Genomic DNA, 23,428 nt, shown 5'->3' with positions numbered 1-23,428 from the left:
AAGAATGCAGAAGACATGGTAGTAGAGTAATTGTATTTAACATTACAAATTGTTAATTATGTAATACTAAATAGTTGCTCTACTATTATTTTGAAATATATCAACTAATTTTTGGTGAAAGATACATAATATACGGCTATAGTAAACTGGGTCTTTTGCAATTTATATTCATAGATTTATTAAATTATAATATTGTTGTATTTCTAAGATGGTAATTATAGAAATAGTGGTCCAAATATGTGTTTCAAAATGTAAAAGTAACATCTAGAGCAGAGATCCTTAGACTAGAATCTACTGAACCATGGGAATCCATGGATGGACCTCAGAGACTAAGAACCCTTTGAAATTCTGTATAAAATAATGTATATTCCTTCTTGGAAAAAATTCTTGAAGAGGTCCATCCATCACTGCTATAGAAAGGTAAGAAAATTTCCAAGATGCACACAATCCGGAGAATGCTGAATACAAAGCGAGAACAAGCAAATCAGTTTCAGTAATAAGATATCTAAAAGGATAAAATACTCCCATTAAAAAAAAAGAGACTCTCAGGTTGGGTTAAAAACAAAATCTAAGTAGCTGATACATCCTAGAAACTCTTAAAACAGCAAGACTGAAAGCTTAAAATAAACAGATTGGCAACTGTGTATCTGTTTTTCTCAGCTCAAGAAAGGTGAGGAAGACATTATTACTACCCCACAAGATATAAATACAGAACAAAAGGTTTAAAGCAAGATATCAAAGGTGATTTTATACAAGCTAGATAATAACAAGTGTGCCAAGCACTAGAACAAAGGTAGATAAAGCTATAATTATTTGGATAATATGGAGAAATTGATAGAAACACAGCATTAGTGGGTGATTTTAATATACCTCTAAGTTCTTGGCAAGTTAAATAGAGGCGATCCAGTCAATCTAAGTGGATGCTAAAGATAGCTCCTGTTAATACATTTGAAAATATGATTGAGATGGACAATATTTTAGGGAAATATAAGTAACTAAAATTGACTTAAATAGTAGAAAACCCGCAACTGAATATGCAATCAAGTTGCCTCCAGTGAAGACACCAAACAACGATGACTTTATAGATTAGTTCTCTCAACTTTCAAGAAATTTTCCTATGCTTTATTTTCCAAAACATAGAAAAAAAGAAAAGTTTAGAAGCTAGTATGTTGCTGAAATCAAAACCTGTTAATAATAACCTGAAACAACTTATAGATCATTGTCACTCATGAAAATAAATATAAAAATCTAAAATACTAGCAAATTGAATTGAGCGGCATTTTCAGATATAGGACACTTTGACAAAGTAAGGATTATTTTAGAAAGTAAGTTGATTGTAATATTAAGACTTTAATTAAAATTTATCAGTAGATCAAAGCAAGAAAACCAGTGATTATCTTAATAAATGCCGTGAAGAGTTTTGATAAAAATCATTATTAGTTCCAGATAAAATTTCTTAAGGAATATTTTCCATGCTAGCTGAGTATTATCTAACTCAAATCAGCAACCAACATCACAAATAGTTATGAAGTGTTAGAGGAAGCCTTTCTCAACCATTATTAGTTAACATTGTTTTGAAAACTCTGGCCAAATCAGTAAGACAGGGAAAGGAAAGGTATTAATCATTAAAAGAGTGAGATAAAGTTATATCAGTGTCTGCAGAGGATGTTATTGCTCATGTGGAAAATCCAAGCAAATCAATTATAAAATGTATCTTAAACCAGATAAAAGTTCAGTGAAGTCCTGTTTACAAGATAGATGAATAAAATTCACTAGTTTTCCTTCATGTGTGCACGTGTGCGCGTGTGTATGCATATGTATGTATCAACAAAAAACAGTAACAGAAAACACAAAGGGAAAGATCACATTCATAGGAGCAATAGGACGAACAAAATAAACCCCTTGGAACATACTTTCCAAAACCTTATGGAAAGTGCTGACTTGTACCTTTTAATTGTTATATCATACAGATATAGTATAATTTATCTAACTAGTTTCCTATTGATAGCCATTTAAGTTTTTTCCTATGTTTTTGTCTTTACTGTAAATGAGCCAAGGACATTTTGAAAACTAACAACAAGGATGATTTATATTCCCTGATTTTAATTGTGAGATTAAGTTATAATAATTGATATTTATTGGTGATGGTACAACAATAGATCATTGGAATAGAAAAGAAGGTCTCAGACACCCTAAGCTATATGACATTTCACATCTGGAGTATGAAACCAAAGGAAAATACCTATAAAGGAAGATATTTGACAGGTTTGCCTAAAAATTAAAAACATATTTTCTCTTTGATGCTGAACTGCATTTTCCCTTCGCCCTATCCAAGGAGTTGTCTTTCTTGTTTGCAATAGGCTTTTCTGAATTCAGTGCCTTCTTTTTTCCTAACAGTTCTTTTTCCAAATGTCAGTTTTTCCTATGTTTATCCACGACTAACTGGCATTAGTACATTGACATAAATAGACCCAGTTACTATATACAATATAAATACTTACTTTGTGTGGTCTATTTCTGAAAGAATTTAGAGCAATTTGGTAACTCTGTTTGTTAGGATAGACTGAGCTGCTGTTACACAATGACCCAGTACAGTACCACAGTCCCTCAAGCAACAATAGTAATAACAGACGTTTTTATAGCACATTCTCTCTCTTTTTTTAAAATAAATTTATTTATTTATTTTTTGGCTGTGCTGGGTCTTTGTTGCTGTGCACGGGCTACTCCTTGTTGCGGTGCATGGGCTTCTCATTGTGGTGGCTTCTCTTATTGTGGAGCATGGGCTCTAGGTGCATGGGCTCAGTAGTTGTGGCGCACGGGCTTAGTTGCTCCATGGCATGTGGGATCTTCCCAGACCAGGGATTGAACCCATGTCCCCTGCATTGGCAGGCGGATTCTTAACCACTGCACCACCAGGGAAGTCCCATATAGCACATACTCTTTGCCTGGCACGTTATATATATTAACTCCTTTAAGTCTCCCAAGAACAGTATGTGTGGGTATCTCCATTTTATAGATGAGGAAACTGAGACACAAATAACTTATGTAACTTGCTCAAGGGCAAGTAGTTAGTAACTCGAGGAGCCAGGATTTGAATTAGGTATTCTGTCTCCAGAGCCCATTTACTACACTGCCATGAGATAGATTTTTTTTTTTTTCTCTCACATACCCATCCAGAAGATGGGCAGGTGATCCTGGACAGTAGGCCTCTGTGCACCAGGTCATCAAAGGAAAAAGACTCTTTTTGTTTTCATCATCTCCTATGGTGGTTTCCTCATGTGCATGTGGAAAATGGTAATGGAAGAAAATGGAGAGGGCAATTTTCTTTTTAAAGGATGTGACCTGGAGTTTGTATTTACAACTTTGCCTCACATACTGTTGGCCAAAAATTAGTCATATGGCTGTAACTACTGTGAGGGAGGCTGGAATCTATAACCTCTAGCTAAAACTCAGAGGTTCTGTTACTGAAATGAAGGAGAGGAGAACAGATACTTGGGTGGGAGGAATTTATAATCTTTGCTATAATAAATCACATTGGAAATGGAAGTATAAAAGAGTTTAAAGAAGGTTACATCAGCAAGATGGAGGGGTAGGAGGTCCCAACACTTGTCTCCCCTGCAAATGCAGCAAAAACAATAAATAACCAACTAAAAACTGATGAAAATATCTCAGGGATAGCTCTGAACTTCAATGAAGACGCATCAGAAACCATGCAGAACTCAAAACCTGAGGATGGCCACATAGAAAAGTACAGGAAGCATTTTATCTCCATCACCCCATCCCCCAGTCCAGAGCAGCTTGGTGCCAGAGGGTTCCCCTCATAGAATTTTACCCCATGGAGAAGAGGACAGCAGAAGAATCCCAGTGAGCCTTGCTGCTGTGGATGTTTATAGCCTTTGTTTCCGAGGCCTCCCAAGTCTTCATCAAAGTTGATTTCAGCTGACGGAGCTGCCTGGAGTCCTGCCTCTTGCATTTGTTCCTTGGGGATGGAGCTGTTGCTGTGGGCTCATATAGCTGCTGCATCTCCCCTCAGCTGGACTCACTACAGTGAGCCTCAGAGCTCCAGACCTCATTTTCATGAGGGATCTGCACATTCTCGCACCTTAGACACCAGTGCCACTGCCACAGCAAGTGCACCAGTGCCCAAGGACCCAGGCATTGTGGTAGTTCCACATGCACCTGATTGTAGGACCCTAGCTGGCTCTGTTACTGCTGTGAGATCCAGCATACCATATCAGGTGCCAAGGGGGATCCCCTTAGCTAGAACTTCCTCGTATAGGCAGAAAAGAGGAGTACAAGAAGACCCTAGCAGCCTTTGCCCCTGAGGATCCCAGTAGCCCTAGCCACCACTGCTACCTGAGGACCTCCATAGTATAGGCCACAGAAGACCCCTACAGTCAGTGCTGATGTTGACCTCAACTGACGGAGCTGCATAAAGACGCCACCACTGTGCCTTCCCAGGAAGCAAAGATGCTGCATGCTACCCAGCTGGTGCTCTTGCAGTCACCTTCAGGTGAAAGTCTTTCCCTACCCAAGCCAGTCCAAAAAGGCTGGAAGAGTTGACTGCATCCTCAGATGTGCAGACATCAATACAAAACCTTCAGAAACCTGGAAAAGCAAGGAAACATGACACTGCCAAGGGAACACAGTAACTTTTCAGTAACTGAACTTAGAGAAATGGAGATCTGTGAGTTATCTGAAAAAGAATTCAAAATAAAGAAGCTCAGATACTTCAAGAGAAGACAGAAGCAATTCAGTGAACTTAGGAGAACAATACATGAACAGAATGAGAAGTTCAACGAAGAGAAAGAAATCATAAAAAGAACCAAATTCTGGACCTGAAGAATACAATGAATAATGCAATAGAGAACTTCACTATCAGGCTCAACCAAGCAAAAGAAAGAATCTGTGAACTTGAAGACAGATCTCATGATATTATAAGGTCAGAGGAGAAAAAGAAATCAGAAAGAGTGAAGAAGGCCTATGTGAATAGTGGAACACAATTAAGTGAAACAACATCTGTGTGATGGGAGTCTCAGAAGAAGAAGAAGAGAGAAAGGGACAGAAAACTTATTTAAAGACATAATGGCTGAAAACTTACCAAATCTGGTGAAGATATGACTATCTAGGTGCACAAGCTCAAAGATCTGCAAATAGATTCATCCCTAAGAGATCTTCACCAAGACATTTTCATCAGGCTCTTAAGGCAAAGGGAAGATTTTGAAAGCAACTAGAGAAGAATCTTGTTACCTACGTGGTAATACTGATAAGCCTATTAGTAGATTTCTCGGCAGAAGCCTTGTAGGCCAGAGAGAGTGGGATGATATATTCAAATTGCTTGAAGAAAAAAACTGTCAATCAAAAACACTTTACCCGGGACTTCCCTGGTGGTGCAGTGGTTAAGAATCCGCCTGCTAATGCGGGGGACACGGGTTCAAGCCCTGGTCTGGGAAGATCCCACATGCCGCGGAGCAACTAAGCCCGCGAGCCACAGCTACTGAGCCCACGTGCCACAACTACTGAAGCCCGTGGGCCTAGAGCCCATGCTCTGCAACAAGAGAAGCCACCGCAATGAGAAGCCTGTGCACCGCAATGAAGAGTAGCCCCTGCTTGCTGCAACTAGAGAAAGCCCACGCGCAGCAATGGAGACCCAACACAGCCAAAAATAAATAAATTAATTAAAAAAAAAACTTTACCCATCAAAGTTGTCCTTCAGGAATGAAAGAGAGATAAAGAGTTCAACAGAAAAACAAAAGCTGAATGCCCACTCTCACCATTTTTACTCAGCATAGTACTAGATATCCTAATTATAGGATTAGGCTAGAAAAAAGAAAGAAAATACATCCAAGTCAGAAAGGAAGAAATGAAATCATCTCTGTTTGCAGATGACATTACCTTATATATAGAAAACTGTAACATCTCCACCAAAAAACTGTTAGAACTAATAAATGAATTCAGTAAAGGTACAGGGCACAAAGTTAATATACAAACCATCAATTGCGTTTCTACACACTAATAATGAACTATCTGAAAGAGAAATTAAGAAAGCAATCCCATTTACAGTAGCATCAAAAGCAATAAAGTACTTATGAATAAGTTTTACCAAGGAATTGAAAGACCTGTACACTGATCAATAAGACGTTGTTAAAAGTTATTGAAGAAGACACACAAAAAAATTGAAAGATATTCTGTATTCTTGAATTGGAAGAATTAATATGAAAATGTTCATGCTGACCAAAGTGATCTTCAGAATCAATGCAATCCCTATCAAAATTCCAGTGTCATTTTTCACAGAAATACAAAAACTATCCTAAAATTTGTATGGAACCACAAAAGACCCCAGATAGCCAAAGCAATCTTGAGAAAGAAGGACAAAGCTGGAGACATCACACTTCCTGATTTCAAGCTATTATGAAGCTATGGTAATCAAAATAGTATGGTACTCAAATAACGCAGGGCACATAGACCAGTGGAACAGATTAGAGAGCCCAGTCATAAACCCAAACATATTATGGTCAACTAGTTTTTGATAAGGGTGTCAAGAACACACAATGGGGAAAGGACAGTCTCTAATAAATGGTATTGGGAAAACTAGGCATCCACATGCAAAAGAATGAAACTGGACCCCTGTCTTACACCATTCACAAAAATTGACTCGAAATGGATAAAAGACTTTACATATAAGGCCTGAAACTATAAAACTCCTAGAAGAAAACTTAAGGGAAAAGATCCTTGACATTGGTCTTAACGGTGATTTCTCGGGTAAGATAACAAAAGCACAGTCAACAGAAGCTAAAATAAACGAGTGGGACTACAGCAGACTAAAAAGATTCTGCACAGCAAAGGAGACAATATATTGAAAAGGCAACCTACAGAATGGGAAAAGATAATTGCAAACCATATATCTAATAGGGGTTTAATATCAAAAAAATACAAAGAACTCACATAGCCGAATAGTACAAAAGAAGATAGTGCAATTAAAAATGGGCAAAGGACTTGAATAGACATTTTCCCAAAGAATTGTGTACAAATGGCCAGTAGATAATGAAAAGGTGCCTTACATCAGTAATCATCAGGGAAATGCAAACCAAAACCACAAAGAGATATTACCTCACACTTCTTAGAATGGCTATTATCAAAAAGAAGAGAGAGCAAATAGCGAGGATTTGGAGAAAACAGAACCCTTATACACTGTTGGTGGGAATGTAACATGGTACAGCTAATATGGAAAAGGACATGGAGGTTCCTCAAAAAATTAAAAATAGAACTACCATACCAGCAAACCCACTCCTGGGTATATATCCAAAGGAATCAAAATCATTATCTTAAAGAGATATCTGTATACCCATGTTCATTCCAGCATTATTTACAATAGCCAACATTTGTAAACAACCTTAATGTCTTTCCATGAATGAATGGATAAAGGAAAAGTGATTCATATATATGATGTACATATATCATATATATGAATATTATTCAGCCAATTAAAAAAAGGAAATGCTGCCATTTGCAACAACATGGATACATGGATGAATCTGGTGGGCATTTATGCTAAGTGAAATGTGCAAGGCAGAGGAAGACAAATACTATATGGTATCACTTATATGTGGAATCGTTGAATAAAAAAAAAACGATTTCATAGAAACAGAATAGAAAGTTGGATTCCAAGGGCTGGGAGAATGGTAAATGGGATGATAAGGTCAAAGGGTATACATTTTCAGTTTTAAGAAGATTAAGTTCTGAGGATCTAATGTACAACAACAACATGGTGACTATAGTTAATAATACGGCATTGTGTATTGAGTTTCTGAGAGTAAATCTTAAGCATTCTCACCAATGCACACGCACACACACATACACAAAGTGTTAACAGTGTTAACCATATGAGGTGATGGACGTATTAATTATCTTCATCTTGATAAGCATTTTACCATGATTTACCATTTTACCATATGTCATCACATTTTACACTTTCAATATATACAGTTATATTGTCAATTATTCCTCAATAGAGTCAAAAAATAAAAACAAAGTTTAGAAAAATGTCCTTTAAAAATATTCTCAAAAAAAAAAAAAAAAATTCTCTACTTTGTTTTAATGCACTCATTTGCTTACAAGAGTACTCTCAAAGTACTCCTTTACTCTTCTTTCCTTGTGTCCCCCACCTCTGTGGTCCTCATGTCCTTTTGCATTCTGTTTCCTGGGTTTTTCTCTAATGCATATTCATTCTTCATCCCCATTACTGCTGTATTGGTCCAGACAGTTACTGTCTTTTCCTCTGTTAATTGGTCCCCCTCCATATATATGCTCCCTTTCTCATACCTGCCAGAGTGATCTTTTGAAAAATGTAAGTTAAATCACTCTCCTCTTTAAAATCCCCAGTGCTTATCTTCCATGGGGTGAAAATCTAAACTAATTGGCCCATCATACCCTTCATTTTCTCATTCTTATTTGCTTCTCCTAGTACTTTCTGAAGCATACAAGTTAAGTCACGATTAACTTATTTTCCAAAGATATAATTTAAATTCTTTATTTTCGCATTATCATTTCTTCTTCTTAAAAGCCACACTCACACACTCTTATGTTCACCCAGAAAGCTGCTGTATTTTTCTCCAAGATACTGCTTAATTATTACCTGTTTTGTGAAGTGATCACTAATAACCTTGGCCCCAGGCAGTTTGCATTTATTATTCCATTCCCATGGCATTTTTAAGTATACGCCTTCATTAGTGTATACCTTTTGTATTATAATTATTTTTTGCTCTTTCTCTCTTTAACTTCATAAGCTCCCTGAGGCAGGGACTATATTTACACATCTTTTAAAAAATTCCCAGCACACAACACAGTGCATTGTACATGGCAGTTAGTGAAAGAAATAAATGGGGAGTGAATTGTAAATGGATGAAAAGAGTTATTGAAATTTATCATAAACAGGAAATGAGGTGTTTCATTCAGGCTGTTGCAACGTAAGACATTATTAATTTTTTAGAACTTGACAACATTAGTAAAAAAGCTCATACATTTTTAGAGTGCTTTTCCAAATTTTGAAGTACTTTCACTTCATCTCATAGGTTTTTCAACACCTGGAACAACCTTAGAGAGATTTTTTATAAGGAAATTTCATTTACTTTTCCATTGGTGATTGAAATACCAGTGTTATATATATATATAACATTCTACTTTTGGATGTGCATGTTATAGAATGCTTACCTCTGACCTACTTATAGCACATTTTGTATCACAGTGGATGACGTAGTAGATGAAAGTGATGACAACGATGATATTGATTTAGAAGCTGAAAATGAAACCGAAAATGAAGATGACCTAGATAAAAATTTTAAGGTTGGTATAAATTTCTGTGTTTAGTCAACTTTATAAATTGTATTCACAGGTGTAGAACAAAGATTGGGTAGATATGTATAGCTAACAGTAGATTAATTTGTTTTGTCCACATCTTTTTATCATGGATGACTATGGACACTAAGCTATTGAAAGGAAAATAATGTTGCTTTGAATACATTAGTCTGAAAAGGGCCTTAAAATAAGTTATTTTCACTCTCTCTGACAAGGAAGATTTTATCTAACCTTTCTGGCTTAGATTTTAAAGTCTAAGGAAATCTAAGGTTGAAGGAAAGTGTTTTTTGAGACTCTTAGGTGGCAACCCGTTTTGCTTTGTTAAGTGGTAGAGGGGGCCATTTTAGTATCTGCAGAAAAGCATCTTAACTCCTTTATTTTTCAACTGTTTAGCTTAATGCCTTTTGGGGCACAGGGAGTTCATTTGACTCTTGTCTGCTGGGGCCTTTTTGTCTTGAAATGCTACATCAAAATTGGGGTACACTGAGTATTTGACTCTCTCTGGAGATAGAATCTAAGATACTGGAAGGAGATTTCTATCTTAATAGCAGATGTAGAACCAGTTTTATTATCACCAGATGTGATCACCAAGCTTTGGCAAAATTGTCATGGTAGCCAGTCTAGACAACGTGATGGCATGCATCCTGGCCTCAAGAAGCTACAAAGACGAAAAACAGTGCAGGCTCTGGTGTTCAAGGCAAAAAATCTGGGGTAACTGTGTTGGTGGTTCTGGACTTGATATGGTGAAAGAACTGGTAGGATCCAAGTTAGAAGAGTTTATATTCTGCATGTAAAGTGTTCCTTAGATAACAGGAGGTATATTAAAATCAACTGTTTGGATTCTTTGGGAAGTGAGTGTTTAGAGATAGTAAAATTTCCTAGATTAATATTCAGTTTATAGTTTAAAGTTTTGTATTTCGATGGAAACCTTTCTTTTATGTATGTTTCCATGTGTATTAAAAACAAAGTATGTTGAGTGTAATTTATTCTTCATGGCTCAGGGTCCTCATTAAAAATATGTTGTGACCACTACAGATGTAAAGATGGAGATTGGCAGGGAAATAGAACTCGATAGGAATTTATAACAGTGATTCTAATTTTTCTGCTTGGAAATAGTGTGTATGCATGAATACATATTTAAAAATTTTTAAAAAATCATATGGGGATAAGTTCCATATATTATGTATCATGGTCATTTACCCCTAAATACATTAGTGTATATTTTCTCTAAGGACAGTGATACAGTAATCTCTCAGTGTCCTAGGGGGAATTGGTTCCAGGACCCACCTCAGATACCAAAATCCACAGATGCTCAAGTTCCTTATATGAAATGACATAGTATTTGCATGTAACCTATACACATCCTCCCATATACTTTGTCATCTCTAGATTACTTATAATACCTAATACAATGTAAATGCTATGTAAATAGTTGTAAATACAAAGTAAATGCTGTGTATATAGTTGCTGGCGTGCCGCAAATTCATGTTTTACTTGTTGGGGTTTTGTTTTTTTAATATTTTCAATCCGTGGTTGGTTGAATCTGAGGAATGGGAACTTGTGGATACGGAGGACTGACTGTATTCTGTTACATAACCACAATACAATTACCAACTTAATACATTTATAGTGATATATCATTTTTCTCTAATCTACCATCCACATTCCATTTTGTCAGCTGATCTAATAATCCCCTTTAAAAGATTTTTTTTCTTTCTCCAGTATAGGATCTAGCATCAGGTATTGCATTTAATTGTCATTTCTATTAAGTATCCTTTAATTTAGAACATTTCCACAGATTTCTTTGTCTTTTTTGACAGTCACATCTATAAAATATAGTTATTGGCAGCATTATTCACTGGGGTATTCGAGATTGCTCACATTTTCCCCATTTTACCTTAACACAGCAGTTACAATAATAAGAAAAAATAATAGATTGAATTTATTGAACAGTTAATCCTGTGCTAGTCTGTGCACTTTACATATACAGGCGTACCTCGTTTTATTGCACTTCCCTTTATTGAGCTTAGCAGATACTGCGTTTTTAACAAATTGAAGAAGGTTTGTGGCAACCCTGTGTGGAGCAAGTCTGTTGGTGCCATTTTCCCAACAGCATTTGCTCACTTCATGTCTCTGTGTCACATTTTGGTAATTCTCACAATATTTCAAACTTTTTCATCATTAATATATTTGTTATGGTGATCTGTGGTCAGTGATCTTTGATGTTACTATTGTAATTGTTTAGCAATGAAGTATTTTTTAATTAAGGTATTTACATTGTTTTTTTAGACATAATGTATTGAACACTTAATAGACCACAGTATAGTATAAACATAACTTTTGTATGTATTGGGAAACCAAAAATTCGCTTTATTGCGACATTCGCTTTATTGTGGTGGCCTGGAACTGAAGCTGAGATATTTCCGAGGTATGCCTGTAGTAACCATTAAATCCTGATAGTAATCCTATAAGGTATGTGGTATTATTACCTCTGCTTTACAGGGCTGATAATTAGAAACCAGAGGTACAGAAAGGTTATTGGTGTAGCTGATAAGAGGTGGGACCAAGATGCAGAATAAAGCAGTCCAGTGTGAATGTTTGCTTTCTTTGCCACTCTGCTCTGCTAAATATTACTTTTTTTCAAGGGCTACAGAATTGTTGGCTCTTTGACACTGCTGAGCTGTGTTATCTTATTTTTCTTCTTTACCACTGTCTGCTTCTTACGTTGTCTGTTACATTTGGACTTTCCTTAGTTTTTCCTTTTTATCTAAATCACATCACTTTTTTCATGCTTTAGGTGAACCTGCTACATTGTAGTGGGTATAATATCTGTGTTCTAATGTGACTGTAGTCATAGAGACTGTTTTTTCCTCACCATAGTGATTCAATTCTCTTTGCCCCAGATTTTTCAGAGTTTGGAGCATTTATAGAAACCTGAAGGTTCTGTTGTAGAAGAGTCGTCTCCAGATTGCCAGGACTTGTCAGTATATAAGCTTCAATGCATTCTTTTTTTTCTCCTTAATTTTAGAAGAACTTTAAGGAGTAGTAGGAGGTTTATTTCTTCTGAGTGTGTCAGGAGCTCTTTATCTTTTTTTTTCCCCGAACCAAAACACAAAATTTCTTGCTATTGACCTCTCAAAGTATAGTTTTCTTTCCTCACTGTACCTGTTTTACAGGAAAATTTTTTTTTAATTTTTAAAATAGCTACTTTGTAAAGCTATATCTTCATAAAATAGTAATGAATATTGAACTACTAGTATGTTTAGAGAAAGGAATACCTTTTAAAAATTTTTTTATTATTTTGAAAGTATTATCTACTTTAATAGATGCTAATCAAGAAAGTTACATTTTTTTGGTTCATCAGTGCATAATTTAAGGATATATGAAATTATATATTCATGTAATAATAATTACACAATTATGATACAGTAATTAATATGATACTCTTTAAATAAAACCAGTCTTTATTATTTATGGCAATGGGGAAAATCTTTTTATTGGTTAAAGAAATAATAGCTAAATTCCTGAATATGAAATATGAGAAATATATAGTATATTGTTCTTTTTTAAATTATGTGTTAATATGACAATATATAAATATAATCAGGTACATGTATATAAAGCATTTTAAGGATTGACACAGTAGAATGAATTTAAGTCTGAAAAATAATTACTTTACTCTGATAGTAAGATAAATGTAAAATTGAAGATGAATACCAATTGAAAATTAATAAGTGGTCTTATTATCTCTCTTTAGCCATCAGTGAAGGTAATGATGGATTTGTATTTGTGTAAGGCCAGAGTTGTTGAGGGTCCTAGAAAATAGCTTGGATAGTAAGTAACTCACACTTGTCTTTCCATCATGATGTACATTAGCTCTTTGTACACACACAGATCAAATTGATCCTGGATACATACCCTATTCCTCCGAGGTCATATTTCTTTACATTTACCCTCTTTTTTTTTCCCAAAGGGACATGGAAATCATTTTTGGCTGTTGTTCCACTCCTCATTGTTTTTTTTCCCTGAAAAACAGAGTGAATGGTGGTAATGAGCTTTTCTAAGGGTGCGTGATAACCATTAGTCGCTCTTGAGGCAATGCGTTATATTGACTAACAGTGAATTCTATGAAATCACTGATTAGTGATTTCACATGCTGGCTCCTCTCTTTGCAAGCCACTTAACCTCTCTGTACCTCAGTTTCCTCTTTAATTAAATGGAGGTCATGATACTATCTGCTTCATAGTATTCTTATGCAGATTAAATTAGATCATTATGTAAAATCCTTAGCATAGCCCCTCACATATTTTCATTGCTCTATAAAAGTTAGTTATTTTGCTTATCACCACCACCATCATATACTTACGTTTTTCAATTTAGTTTTCTTAAGTTTTACTGCCCTTTAATCTGAGCAAAACGATGGCAGTTGGGGAGATTGGGGGGGGAACATAGTTTAGTATCGATCTTGATGTTAGTTTTTCTATCTTGAGGAGCCCAAATACCATGCTATGTTAGAATAATCTTTGGTAAAAAGAAAACACAACATAACAACCAAAATAACAATAACATAACAACCAAAAAAATAAGCAAATTTTAATTTACAATGAAATTAATACAACCTTTCTGCAGTGATTATTCTCTATGTACATGTAATTAATAATTTGGAAAGCTTTAAATCTGAAATGTATTTTTTAATTTTTCGTTTTTCTTAATTGGTGACATACCATTTTTATTATTTCAGAATGATGATATTGAAACGGATATTAACAAACTAAAACCCCAGCAAGAACCAGGACGAACAATAGAAGAACTTAAAATGTATGAACACCTTTTCCCTGAGCTTGTTGATGATTTTCAGGTATACAGAAAATTCAGCATCTTAACTAATTTTAAGAAAAAGTTCTTTTTTTCTTAGACCTATAATCACTGTTTTCACTTCTAAAAAATTAAAGTATTGTTGCTTTTCTGAGTGACATTGGACAATTATTTCAGCATTCTGAGCTACAAATTGCTGTCGGTAAAACGAGGGGACTAGACCATTTAATTTTTGGACTAGCTTTTAAATTTTTTAATCATTTTTGTTTATCAAGTTAATTGACATAGTTTTTTATTCTTTTTAAAAATAATCTTTAAAATGGCATTTCAGAATCTTATGTTAAAGCCTTATTTTTATCAGTTGCTTTCAGCTGAGGGGAGATGAGAGCTGAGAAAATGCTTAATTAAAAATATAGTCTATGCTCATTGAATTCTTTTTCCTGATAGTCACCATATAAGAAGGTCGGGGAAAGAGGACAACTGGAAGTCTTTGAATCTAAGTTGCTTCATAAGGACAGTGACTTCTTGTTAACATTTCTTACCCTCATTTATTTACTAGAATATAGTATTCAGCTTGGATTGCACAGCAAGTAAAGCTGATTGAATTGATGGCTAGTGGTAGATACAGTTTCTTACGCTCACTCTGCCGCTCACTTGTGGTGGGTTCTTGAGTAAGTCCCTGAAACTGCCCGGAATCTTAAACTGTAAAATACAGGGTTTGAACTGATAATCTTAGATTTATTTAGCTCTTGCTGCAAAACCCCCCTCCATCCCCCTCTCCCCCCCCCCCACCCCCACCAAGTTTCACACACTTAATTCCTGGTTGCTCAAAGAAAAAAAAACTTAAATGTGAAGCTATATGTGAGAAATAAAAAGAGAAATACTTGTAGCTAATGTTTACATTTCACAGTTCTAATTATTCAGGTTTCTCTTTGGGAACTAATGAGCTTTTGGATGCAATAGAAGAAGCAGCAAGTTGCTCCCTCTCCCCCTCCCCCAGTGTCTTGGTACTCCCCATAGATTTGGGGTATGTTGGAAGGTACGTTGAAATCAGGGGTAGTAGAAAGAGGGCAGGAATGAAGGAGAGGTTATTTGTCAAAGAAAAAGAAGAAGACAAGAAGAGGCATTTGGGAAAGGATACAGGGTGATTTTCTTTCATGCCACCTACAGGAAGTATCTGGCTGCTCTTTTCACACTTTTGTGCCCAACTAAGAACCACTTTAAAATAAAACCCCAGAGATAACAAATACTGCCAATTTAAAGCAGAAAAAATATATTGTGGAAGGGGTTTGGGGAAGGAATTGATTATTCTGTAAAGAAATGACCTATTTTCTTCTCTATCTGTATACATATAAGAATTATATAATGTGAGTAAAAACTATAGGAGTTTTGATGTGGGAATAGAGATGACTAGTTTTTTAATAGGTGTTAAGGTCAGGATTTTGATTCTCATTATTTCACAAGCCAGTTCTTTCTTGTAGACTATGTTGATGAGTACTTGTACATTTGCCTATTAGTTCAACAACCAGAATAGGCCACCTGTGATGGTTTCCTGCTTGGCACCTTTGAAGAGCTGGCCAACTTGTCCTTTAGTTTGGCTGCTTCTAGAACAGACTCGTACTTTTGGCCTGACTTGGTGTGACCAGGGTCAGATGGTAAAGACAGGTGTGTCTGAGTGTTAAGAGCTCTGAGGATTCTTCCCAAGTGAGTTACCCCTTTTTATTGTGTTTTATTGTGTTTAAGCAAAAAAAGTTACTTCCAGTATTTCAGATAGTGCATATTTATTAATGCCATATTTTTAAAGCTTAAAGTAGAATAGTAGTTAGGTCTATGTATATAGTATATGTTGCGGGAAATAGCACATTTTCTTCTATGTACGTAATTGGAAAATCATTCTAAAGTAATTGTGTTGGCACTCTTTCTCATTTTTCAGTTTCAGAGGAATGCACTGTTCAAACACTTTAGTCTCTAATTTTTTAAGTGTGTGTTGGAACTATGTATAGGCAGCAATATTTAAGTGATGTATTTTTGAGAATTAAAAATAATTGGTTGGTTCTAAATAGAAAGTGTTTGAATTTTTTTCATCTATCATTGTATCAAATGATACAATGATATGAGATGGCAGATCATGAGATATTAAACAGAAATGGAATTAATTTTGATTATGACTTTTTCCACTTGGATTTACATGTCACTTTCAACATCAACCACTGAAGCTTAAAATTGCTTGATGTGTTTGTTTTTACCTGAACACCACCCACTTTGTTTCCAGATGTGTTAAAGCTACTATTCAGTGGCCTGACGGAGGCAGAATGAGTGCATTTGAAGTCCACATAAAGAATTATTGAAGAAGTTAGCAACAGACTTTTTTGAGGGGACCTTATGCATGCTTTTAAAGCTATGATTATTTATTTGTAGTGACAAGTATAGTTTTATTTTCTTTTGTTTCTTGATAGCAGAATATTAGAAGTGTCAAAATCCTGCATTTTCACAGCTCTATTTTCATACATCTGTGGTAGCATGATGACATTTACCATATGGACTTTTGTTATGTTTATTTTTTTCCCCTCTTTTTAATTTGGTTTTAAGTTTTTATTAAAGTTATGCATGGACAAAGTTTAAAGAGCAAATAGTTTTACATAGTTTAATCAGGAAAAACTGTAGTCTCCTTCCTATCTGCTGTTTCCTACAATCACCTTTCCATGTGTTTTTGAAGTTAATCCCCATATTTCTAAATGATACGCTTACAGTGCTGTGTCTTGATATTTCCTGCTTTCATTCTCTCACTCTCTCTTTTTATTATCATCTTAAGATAGACGTCCAGTAATTTTCAGCTTTTCTTCTCTTCTAATATTTACATATTGAGGCTATAAATTTCCCTCTAATTACTGTTATAGTTGCATCACACAGGTTTTGAAATTTAGTGCTTTCATTATCTTTGTTTTGAAACTTTTTTTCCATTATGATTTTTTCCTTTGATTCATTGGTAATGTCAGAGTTGGCTTTTTTTTTTTTTAATAAATTTATTTATTTGTTTTTATTTTTGGCTGTGTTGGGTCTTTGTTCTGTGCGTGGGCTTTCTCTCGTTGCAGCGAGTGGTGCGCGGGCTTCTCATTGTCGTGGCTTCTCTTGTTGCAGAGCACGGGCTCTAGAGCACAGGCTCAGTAGTCGTGGCACACGGGCTTAGTTGCTCCACGACATGTGGGAATCTTCCCGGGCCAGGTATCGAACCCGTGTCCTCTGCATTGGCAGGCAGATTCCCACCCACTGCGCCACCAGGGAAGCCCCAGAGTTGGCTTTTTAATTTCCAATTTTTTGTTTATCTTTTTATTGACTTCTAGCATATTGTAGTAGGATGAGAGGACATATCCTTTATGATTATAATCTTTTGAAATTTTTGAGGCTTATAACTTTGAATATGGTCAACTTTTGTTATTATTTCTCATGTCTTTGAAACGAACTCTGCTGCAGTTAGGCACAGTTGTATATTCGCCTAATAGGATAAGATTGTTAATTGTGTTTAGAATTAACACAATTTAATTAGTTTAGTTTAGAATTTAATTAATTAATTTAGAATTTTCTATCCTTATGGATTTTTATTCCTGTGTTATCAATTACTGAGAAAAGTGTGTTAAAGATTTCTCACTATGATTGCAAATATGTTTCTTTTTGCAGCTCTGTCAGTTTTTGTTACATATTTTTGGAGGCTTATTATTTATTGTGTATAAGTGTAAATTGATTTCTCTTCCTTTCAAATTGAACCTTTTTTTTTTTGGCTGCATCGGGTCTTAGTTGCGGCATGCAGGATCTTTCCTTGTGGTGCATGGGCTCTTCATTGTGGCACACGGGCTTCTCTCTAGTTGCGGCACACAGGCTCCAGAATACGTGGGCTCTGTAGTTTGCAGCATGCGGGCTCTCTAGTTGAGGCATACAGGCTCAGCAGTTGTGGCCTGTGGGATCTTAGTTCCTCCACCAGGGATTGAACCTGCATCCCCTGCATTGGAAGGTGGATTCTTAACCACTGGACCACCAGGGAATTCCCTCAGATTGAACCTTTTATTGAAGTTAGTTTTTATCTGTAAGACTTTAAGGCAAAAAGTTTTTTTAAAAAAATATTAATGTAGTTACATAAATTTTAGTTACTTGCCTGGTATCTTTAAAAATCTTTTCACCAACTTCTTGTTACCCTTAGATGTTTATCTTTTAAACAGCATATAGTTGGATTTTAAAAACTCAAGTCTGAGTCTTTGCTATTTAACTGGAGCGTTTAGATCACTTACATATAATTATTCATATATTTGGATTTGTGAGATCTTATTTTGTATTTTCATTTGTTTCATCTCTGTGTCTTTGTGTCTTTTTCTTGCCTTTGGATTATTTTTCCTCGTTTCAGTTTTTTCACCTTTATATGAAAACTATACAGTCTTGTTATTTTAATTTTATTCAACTTTCTTGAGGTATAATTTATGTGCAACAAATTGCATTCATTTAGAGTGTAAGTTTGACATATATGCAAAAATTCTAGTTACTCTTTTTTTTAAAATTTATTTATTTCATTTATTTTATTTTTGGCTGTGTTGGGTCTTCATTGCTGCATGTGGGCTTTCTCTAGTTTTGGCGAGCGGGGGCTACTCTTCGTTGCAGTGCACAGGCTTCTCATTGTGGTGGCTTCTCTTGTTATGGAGCACGGGCTCTAGGTACGTGGGCTTCAGTAGTTGTGGCATGCGGGCTCAGTAGTTGTGGCTCGCAGACTCTAGAGCACAGGCTCAGTAGTTGTGGCGCACGGGCTTAGTTGCTCCGTGGCATGTGGGATCTTCCTGGACCAGGGCTCAAACCCGTGTCCCCTGCATTGGCAGGTGGATTCTTAACCACTGTGCCACCAGGGAAGCCCTCTAGTTACTCTTGATAAAATAGTAAATATATGTATTTACTAAATTCTGAAGTTAATTAGGATCTTTCTTTTCTCTTCTTAATTATAAAAGGAAACTTAGGATACTTTATATACACCTCCCAAACCTTCAAAACTTATATGCTTTGGGGGCTTCCCTGGTGGCGCAGTGGTTGAGAATCCGCCTGCCAATGCAGGGGACACGGGTTCGAGCCCTGGTCTGGGAAGATCCCACATGCCGCGGAGCAACTGGGCCCGTGAGCCACAACTACTGAGCCTGCGCGTCTGGAGCCTGTGCTCCGCAACAAGAGAGGCCATGATAGTGAGAGGCCCGCGCACCGCGATGAAGAGTGGCCCTCACTTGCCACAACTAGAGAAAGCCCTCGCACAGAAACGAAGACCCTACACAGCCATAAATAAATAAATAAATAAATAAATAAATTAAAAAAAAAAAAAAAAAAACTTATATGCTTTGAATTTATATTTTAACTCTAGCTTTAAAAAAAAACCTCATATGTTGCTACTGCTTTTTGTTTAGATTCAGTGTTTAAGATTTACACACATTTTCACTACCTTTTTATTTTTTATTTCTTCTTGTTTCTCAGACTTTCTGTATGAATTGCTTTCCTCCTGCTTGAAATGTTTTATAGTGTCTGTCTGTCTGTCTCTTTTTTGGTCCAAAAATGTATTTATTTTGTAATTCTTCTTGAAAGTTAGTCACTGTTTTCCTCTAGCTGCTTTTTTAAAATCAGCTTTACTTAAGTGTAATTTACATGCAATAAATTACAAATACTTAGGTTCAATGAGTTTTAACAAATATATACAATTGTGTAGCTACCAACCCAATCAAGATATAGAATTGTTTCTGTCACCCCAGAAATTCTGCCTGGGTTTCTTTTTAGACAATATCCTCATCTCTTGCCCAGGTAACTACTGATCTGTTGTCACTCCAGGTTAATTTTGCCTGTTTTGGAATTTCTCAAAACTGGGCTCATATAGTGTGTACTCTTTTGTGTAAGGCTTCTTTTGCTCAGTATGATTTTGAGATTCACCTGTGTTTTGCATTTATCAGTGGTTTTTTTCCTTATTGCTGAGTAGTATTTCATTGTATGAATATACCACGATTTCTTTATTCATTCACTTCTTGATGAGTATTGGAATGTTGGCAGTTTTGGGCTATCATGAATACAATTGATACTACCATGTGTGTACAAAGCTTTTTTGTAGGAAAGCTTTGTAGGAAATATGCCTTCATTTCTCTTGGATAAATACCTACAAGTGAAATTGCTGGGTTGAGTGTATGTTTTCGCTTTATAAGAAATTGTTTCTGGTGACTTGTAAGATTGTTTCTTTAGCTTCAATGCTCTACAGTTTCCCAGAAATGTTTGTTAAGTGTAGATATTTGTTAAGTCTTGTTTGGGATTCACTGTGTTTTGGAATCTGTGAGTGTTGTTTTCTCATAGGATTTGGAAAAATTCTTTATTCTCTTCTTCAGATACTGCTTCTTTCTCTTTCCCTCTCTCTTCTCTTTTGGCATTTCTAATTGAATGTAGATTTTCTAACTCTCTTCCATATCTTTTAACTCTTTTTTTAATGTTTTCCTTCTCTTTGTTTCTCTGTGCTGCATTTAGGTAATTTCATCAGAACAGTCTGCCAGTTCCCTAGTTATAATTTTTGCTCCATCTAATCTGTCATTAGAAACATACATTAGGCATTTAAATTTGTTTTTGATTTTTAGAAGGTTTAAAAAAATGTTTCATCAGTCTTTAACTTCTTGTTTCTTGTCTTTCATTTCTTTGAACATATTAAATATAGGCATTCCTTAGTCTTATAGTTTTAGTGTCTGAATTTCTTGCAGTTTTTTTTTTTAATTTTTTTTTACCATGAGCTGCTCGTTTTCTTTATAATTTTATGGAAATTCCAGAAGTTTTTGTTGTTGTTGCTTTTGACAAGCACTGTAATAGTTTAAATTCCTCATTGAGGATTTTTGGACCACCCAGATAATGTGAATTCAGGCTGCAAATTCATGTGATGTGATAGCAGGCTTCTGGTACCATTTTGTGAGTAGTGCTATTCTTCACCCTCTTAAGTGCTAAGGTTTGAGACAGTTGACTTTCCTTGCTATTAATTGTTTTGTGGTAGGGTATTTCTAGGGCCTCTATATTGAAGGTTTAGTTTTCTGGGGTTCCATCTTTATGGGAGGTGTATCTTCTGTTGGACTCCCCACTTTATGCAAGCTCTGGGTTACTCTCCTGTTCTTTATACTTTTTGAGATGGGAAAACCTATACCCTAGGTCACCTGTTTTAGCAAACATTTTTCAAGTGAAAGCCAGCTTCAGTCTTAAAACTTTGGGATCCCGTCTTCGCTTACCATTTGGTTTTTAATCCTTGCTTTCTTATTCACTTGTTGTCATACTTAAAATGTTTTAATATCTTTTTTTTTTGGCCGTGCCATGTGGCTTGCAGGATCTCAGTTCCCTGACCAGGGGTTGAACCCTGGGCCAAGGCAGTGAAACCACTAGACCGTCAGGGAACTCCCAAAATATTTTATTATATTTTCCAACAGTTGTAAATGTTTCTGTAGGGTAGATACCTAGCCCACCAGGTTTCCTACAACAGATTTTTAAATGCAGATTTCTTCCCTTCAGCCCTTTTAATGCAGAGACACTTACCCATTACCTCCTTTGTGCCTCCTTGTCTCCTTGGATTAGATATAGTGCAGAGGCTGAAAGTGAATAATATTTGAATCCCTGGTTTTTATACAGTGGATATTTAAGGAATGAATCACAAAGGAAAAGAGTCTTAATTTTGACTACATAATGTGTGTGTAGAAGTTAAACAAAATTAAAAGATGAATTGTAAATCCAGAAAAATTGTTGCAAAAATGGGTTAAGGGATGTGTCTCTGTGTGTGTGTGTGTAAATAAATGTGAGAATTTATACTACAAAACAAGAAAATCCCTATATTCCAGGAACAAATATATTACCTATGAAGAAATAAACTGGTTAATAGATATATGGAAAATTGTTTGCTTTTCTAGTAGTCAAAGAAATGCAAATTAAAGTGGCGGTAAGACCATACTTCTTATCTACCACTTTAGAAAAAATTTTTAAAAACTATACTACCTAATGTTGTCAAGGAAGAGAAAAGTTGAAATAGATACTCTCATATACAGTTACTGGGAATAGTATTAATATAAGTATTTTTGGAAGGCATTTGGACAATTTGTATTAGACATTAAAATTGATTATAGTATCTGGCACTGTAATTCCATTTCAGTGCTTGGGAAATTATCCTAAACAAAAAATTTATGCAAAAGGATGTTCATTGCAGAGTTCTTTATAATAGCAAAATTTTGGAAATGGCTTAAATATACATCTTATTTGTTTGTTTAAATCCTTCCATATTCTGTGAAGGATTTAATGCCCAGCAATAGAATAAAGGTTAAATCCATTGAGGGTTTTTTTTTTTTTTTTTGATAAAATCTTACATAGACCAAAAAAATGTCTAAAAGTATAAAAAGAGAAAAGGCTATTTGATCTGTCAGCAGCATCCTTTTTTTTACTTGTCTTCCAGGACACTTTTCTTTCCTGGTTTTCATGTTTCCAGCCCAGCTTTTTCTTCTCCATCTCCTATTGTTTCATTTTCATCTCCTCAACCTCTTAAGATTGTAGTATCCCGAGGTGTACAGCCTTTTGTCTTCTTCTCTTATCTGTTTCTTTCCACTGATGATTTCCAGTCTCATGGCTTGGAATAGTATCTGTATGTGAATGACTTTTCCCCCTTTTGTGAATGACAAAATGACAGTTTTTCCCCCTGTATGTGAATGACTTTTCCCCTTTCCCCCTCTTCTTTTGCTTTAACACTTTACCCTCTAACATTCCATAAAGTATATTTGTATCATGTTTATTACTTTTTGTATTGACAGTCCTCTCCCCTCCTTCTGTAGAAGAATATAAGCTGCAAAAGGGAAGAGTTTTTTTTGTTTGTTTGTTTTTTAACTGATGGGTCTTAAGTGCCTGAAACAGTGCTTGGCACAAAACAAACACTCTAAATATCTGTTGAATTAGTGAATAACAATTTAGCTGTTCTGTTTCCTTTAATAGATTTTGGATGATTTTAATGTCTCTATACTTTTCTAAAATTTCTCATATTTGTTATATATAGGCACTATTTTTATAATAGAAAAAGTAAAATAAGTGTAATGAATTTTGTGCTGGTTAAACATTTTGTCTTTTATTAGCAAAATTAAAATATACCCTGTTTTATCCACATTTAAAATTTTCAAATGTTAGGTTTCTGAATCAGCATATAAAATGAATATGATCTTAGTTTTGTTAATACGTGTAAATATTTACATATAAAAGATTA

General features: G+C 35.3%; 1 protein-coding gene across 1 annotated transcript in view; it reads left to right on the top strand.

Annotated features, from left to right (window-relative positions):
* The window catches only part of AGTPBP1 (ATP/GTP binding carboxypeptidase 1), a 179,502-nt gene that overhangs the window by 79,541 nt on the left and 76,533 nt on the right, over positions 1–23,428 (top strand). The window contains 2 exon segments of the mRNA XM_061199297.1: positions 9,245–9,342; positions 14,096–14,212. Of these exon segments, the coding sequence (XP_061055280.1) occupies positions 9,245–9,342; positions 14,096–14,212 (215 nt within the window).

This window comes from Eubalaena glacialis, chromosome 9 (assembly GCF_028564815.1).
Source record: "Eubalaena glacialis isolate mEubGla1 chromosome 9, mEubGla1.1.hap2.+ XY, whole genome shotgun sequence".
NCBI classification, from domain to species: domain Eukaryota; kingdom Metazoa; phylum Chordata; class Mammalia; order Artiodactyla; family Balaenidae; genus Eubalaena; species Eubalaena glacialis.
The sequence above is the reverse complement of the archived record's forward strand: the minus strand, read 5'-3'. Positions and strand labels throughout refer to the sequence as shown.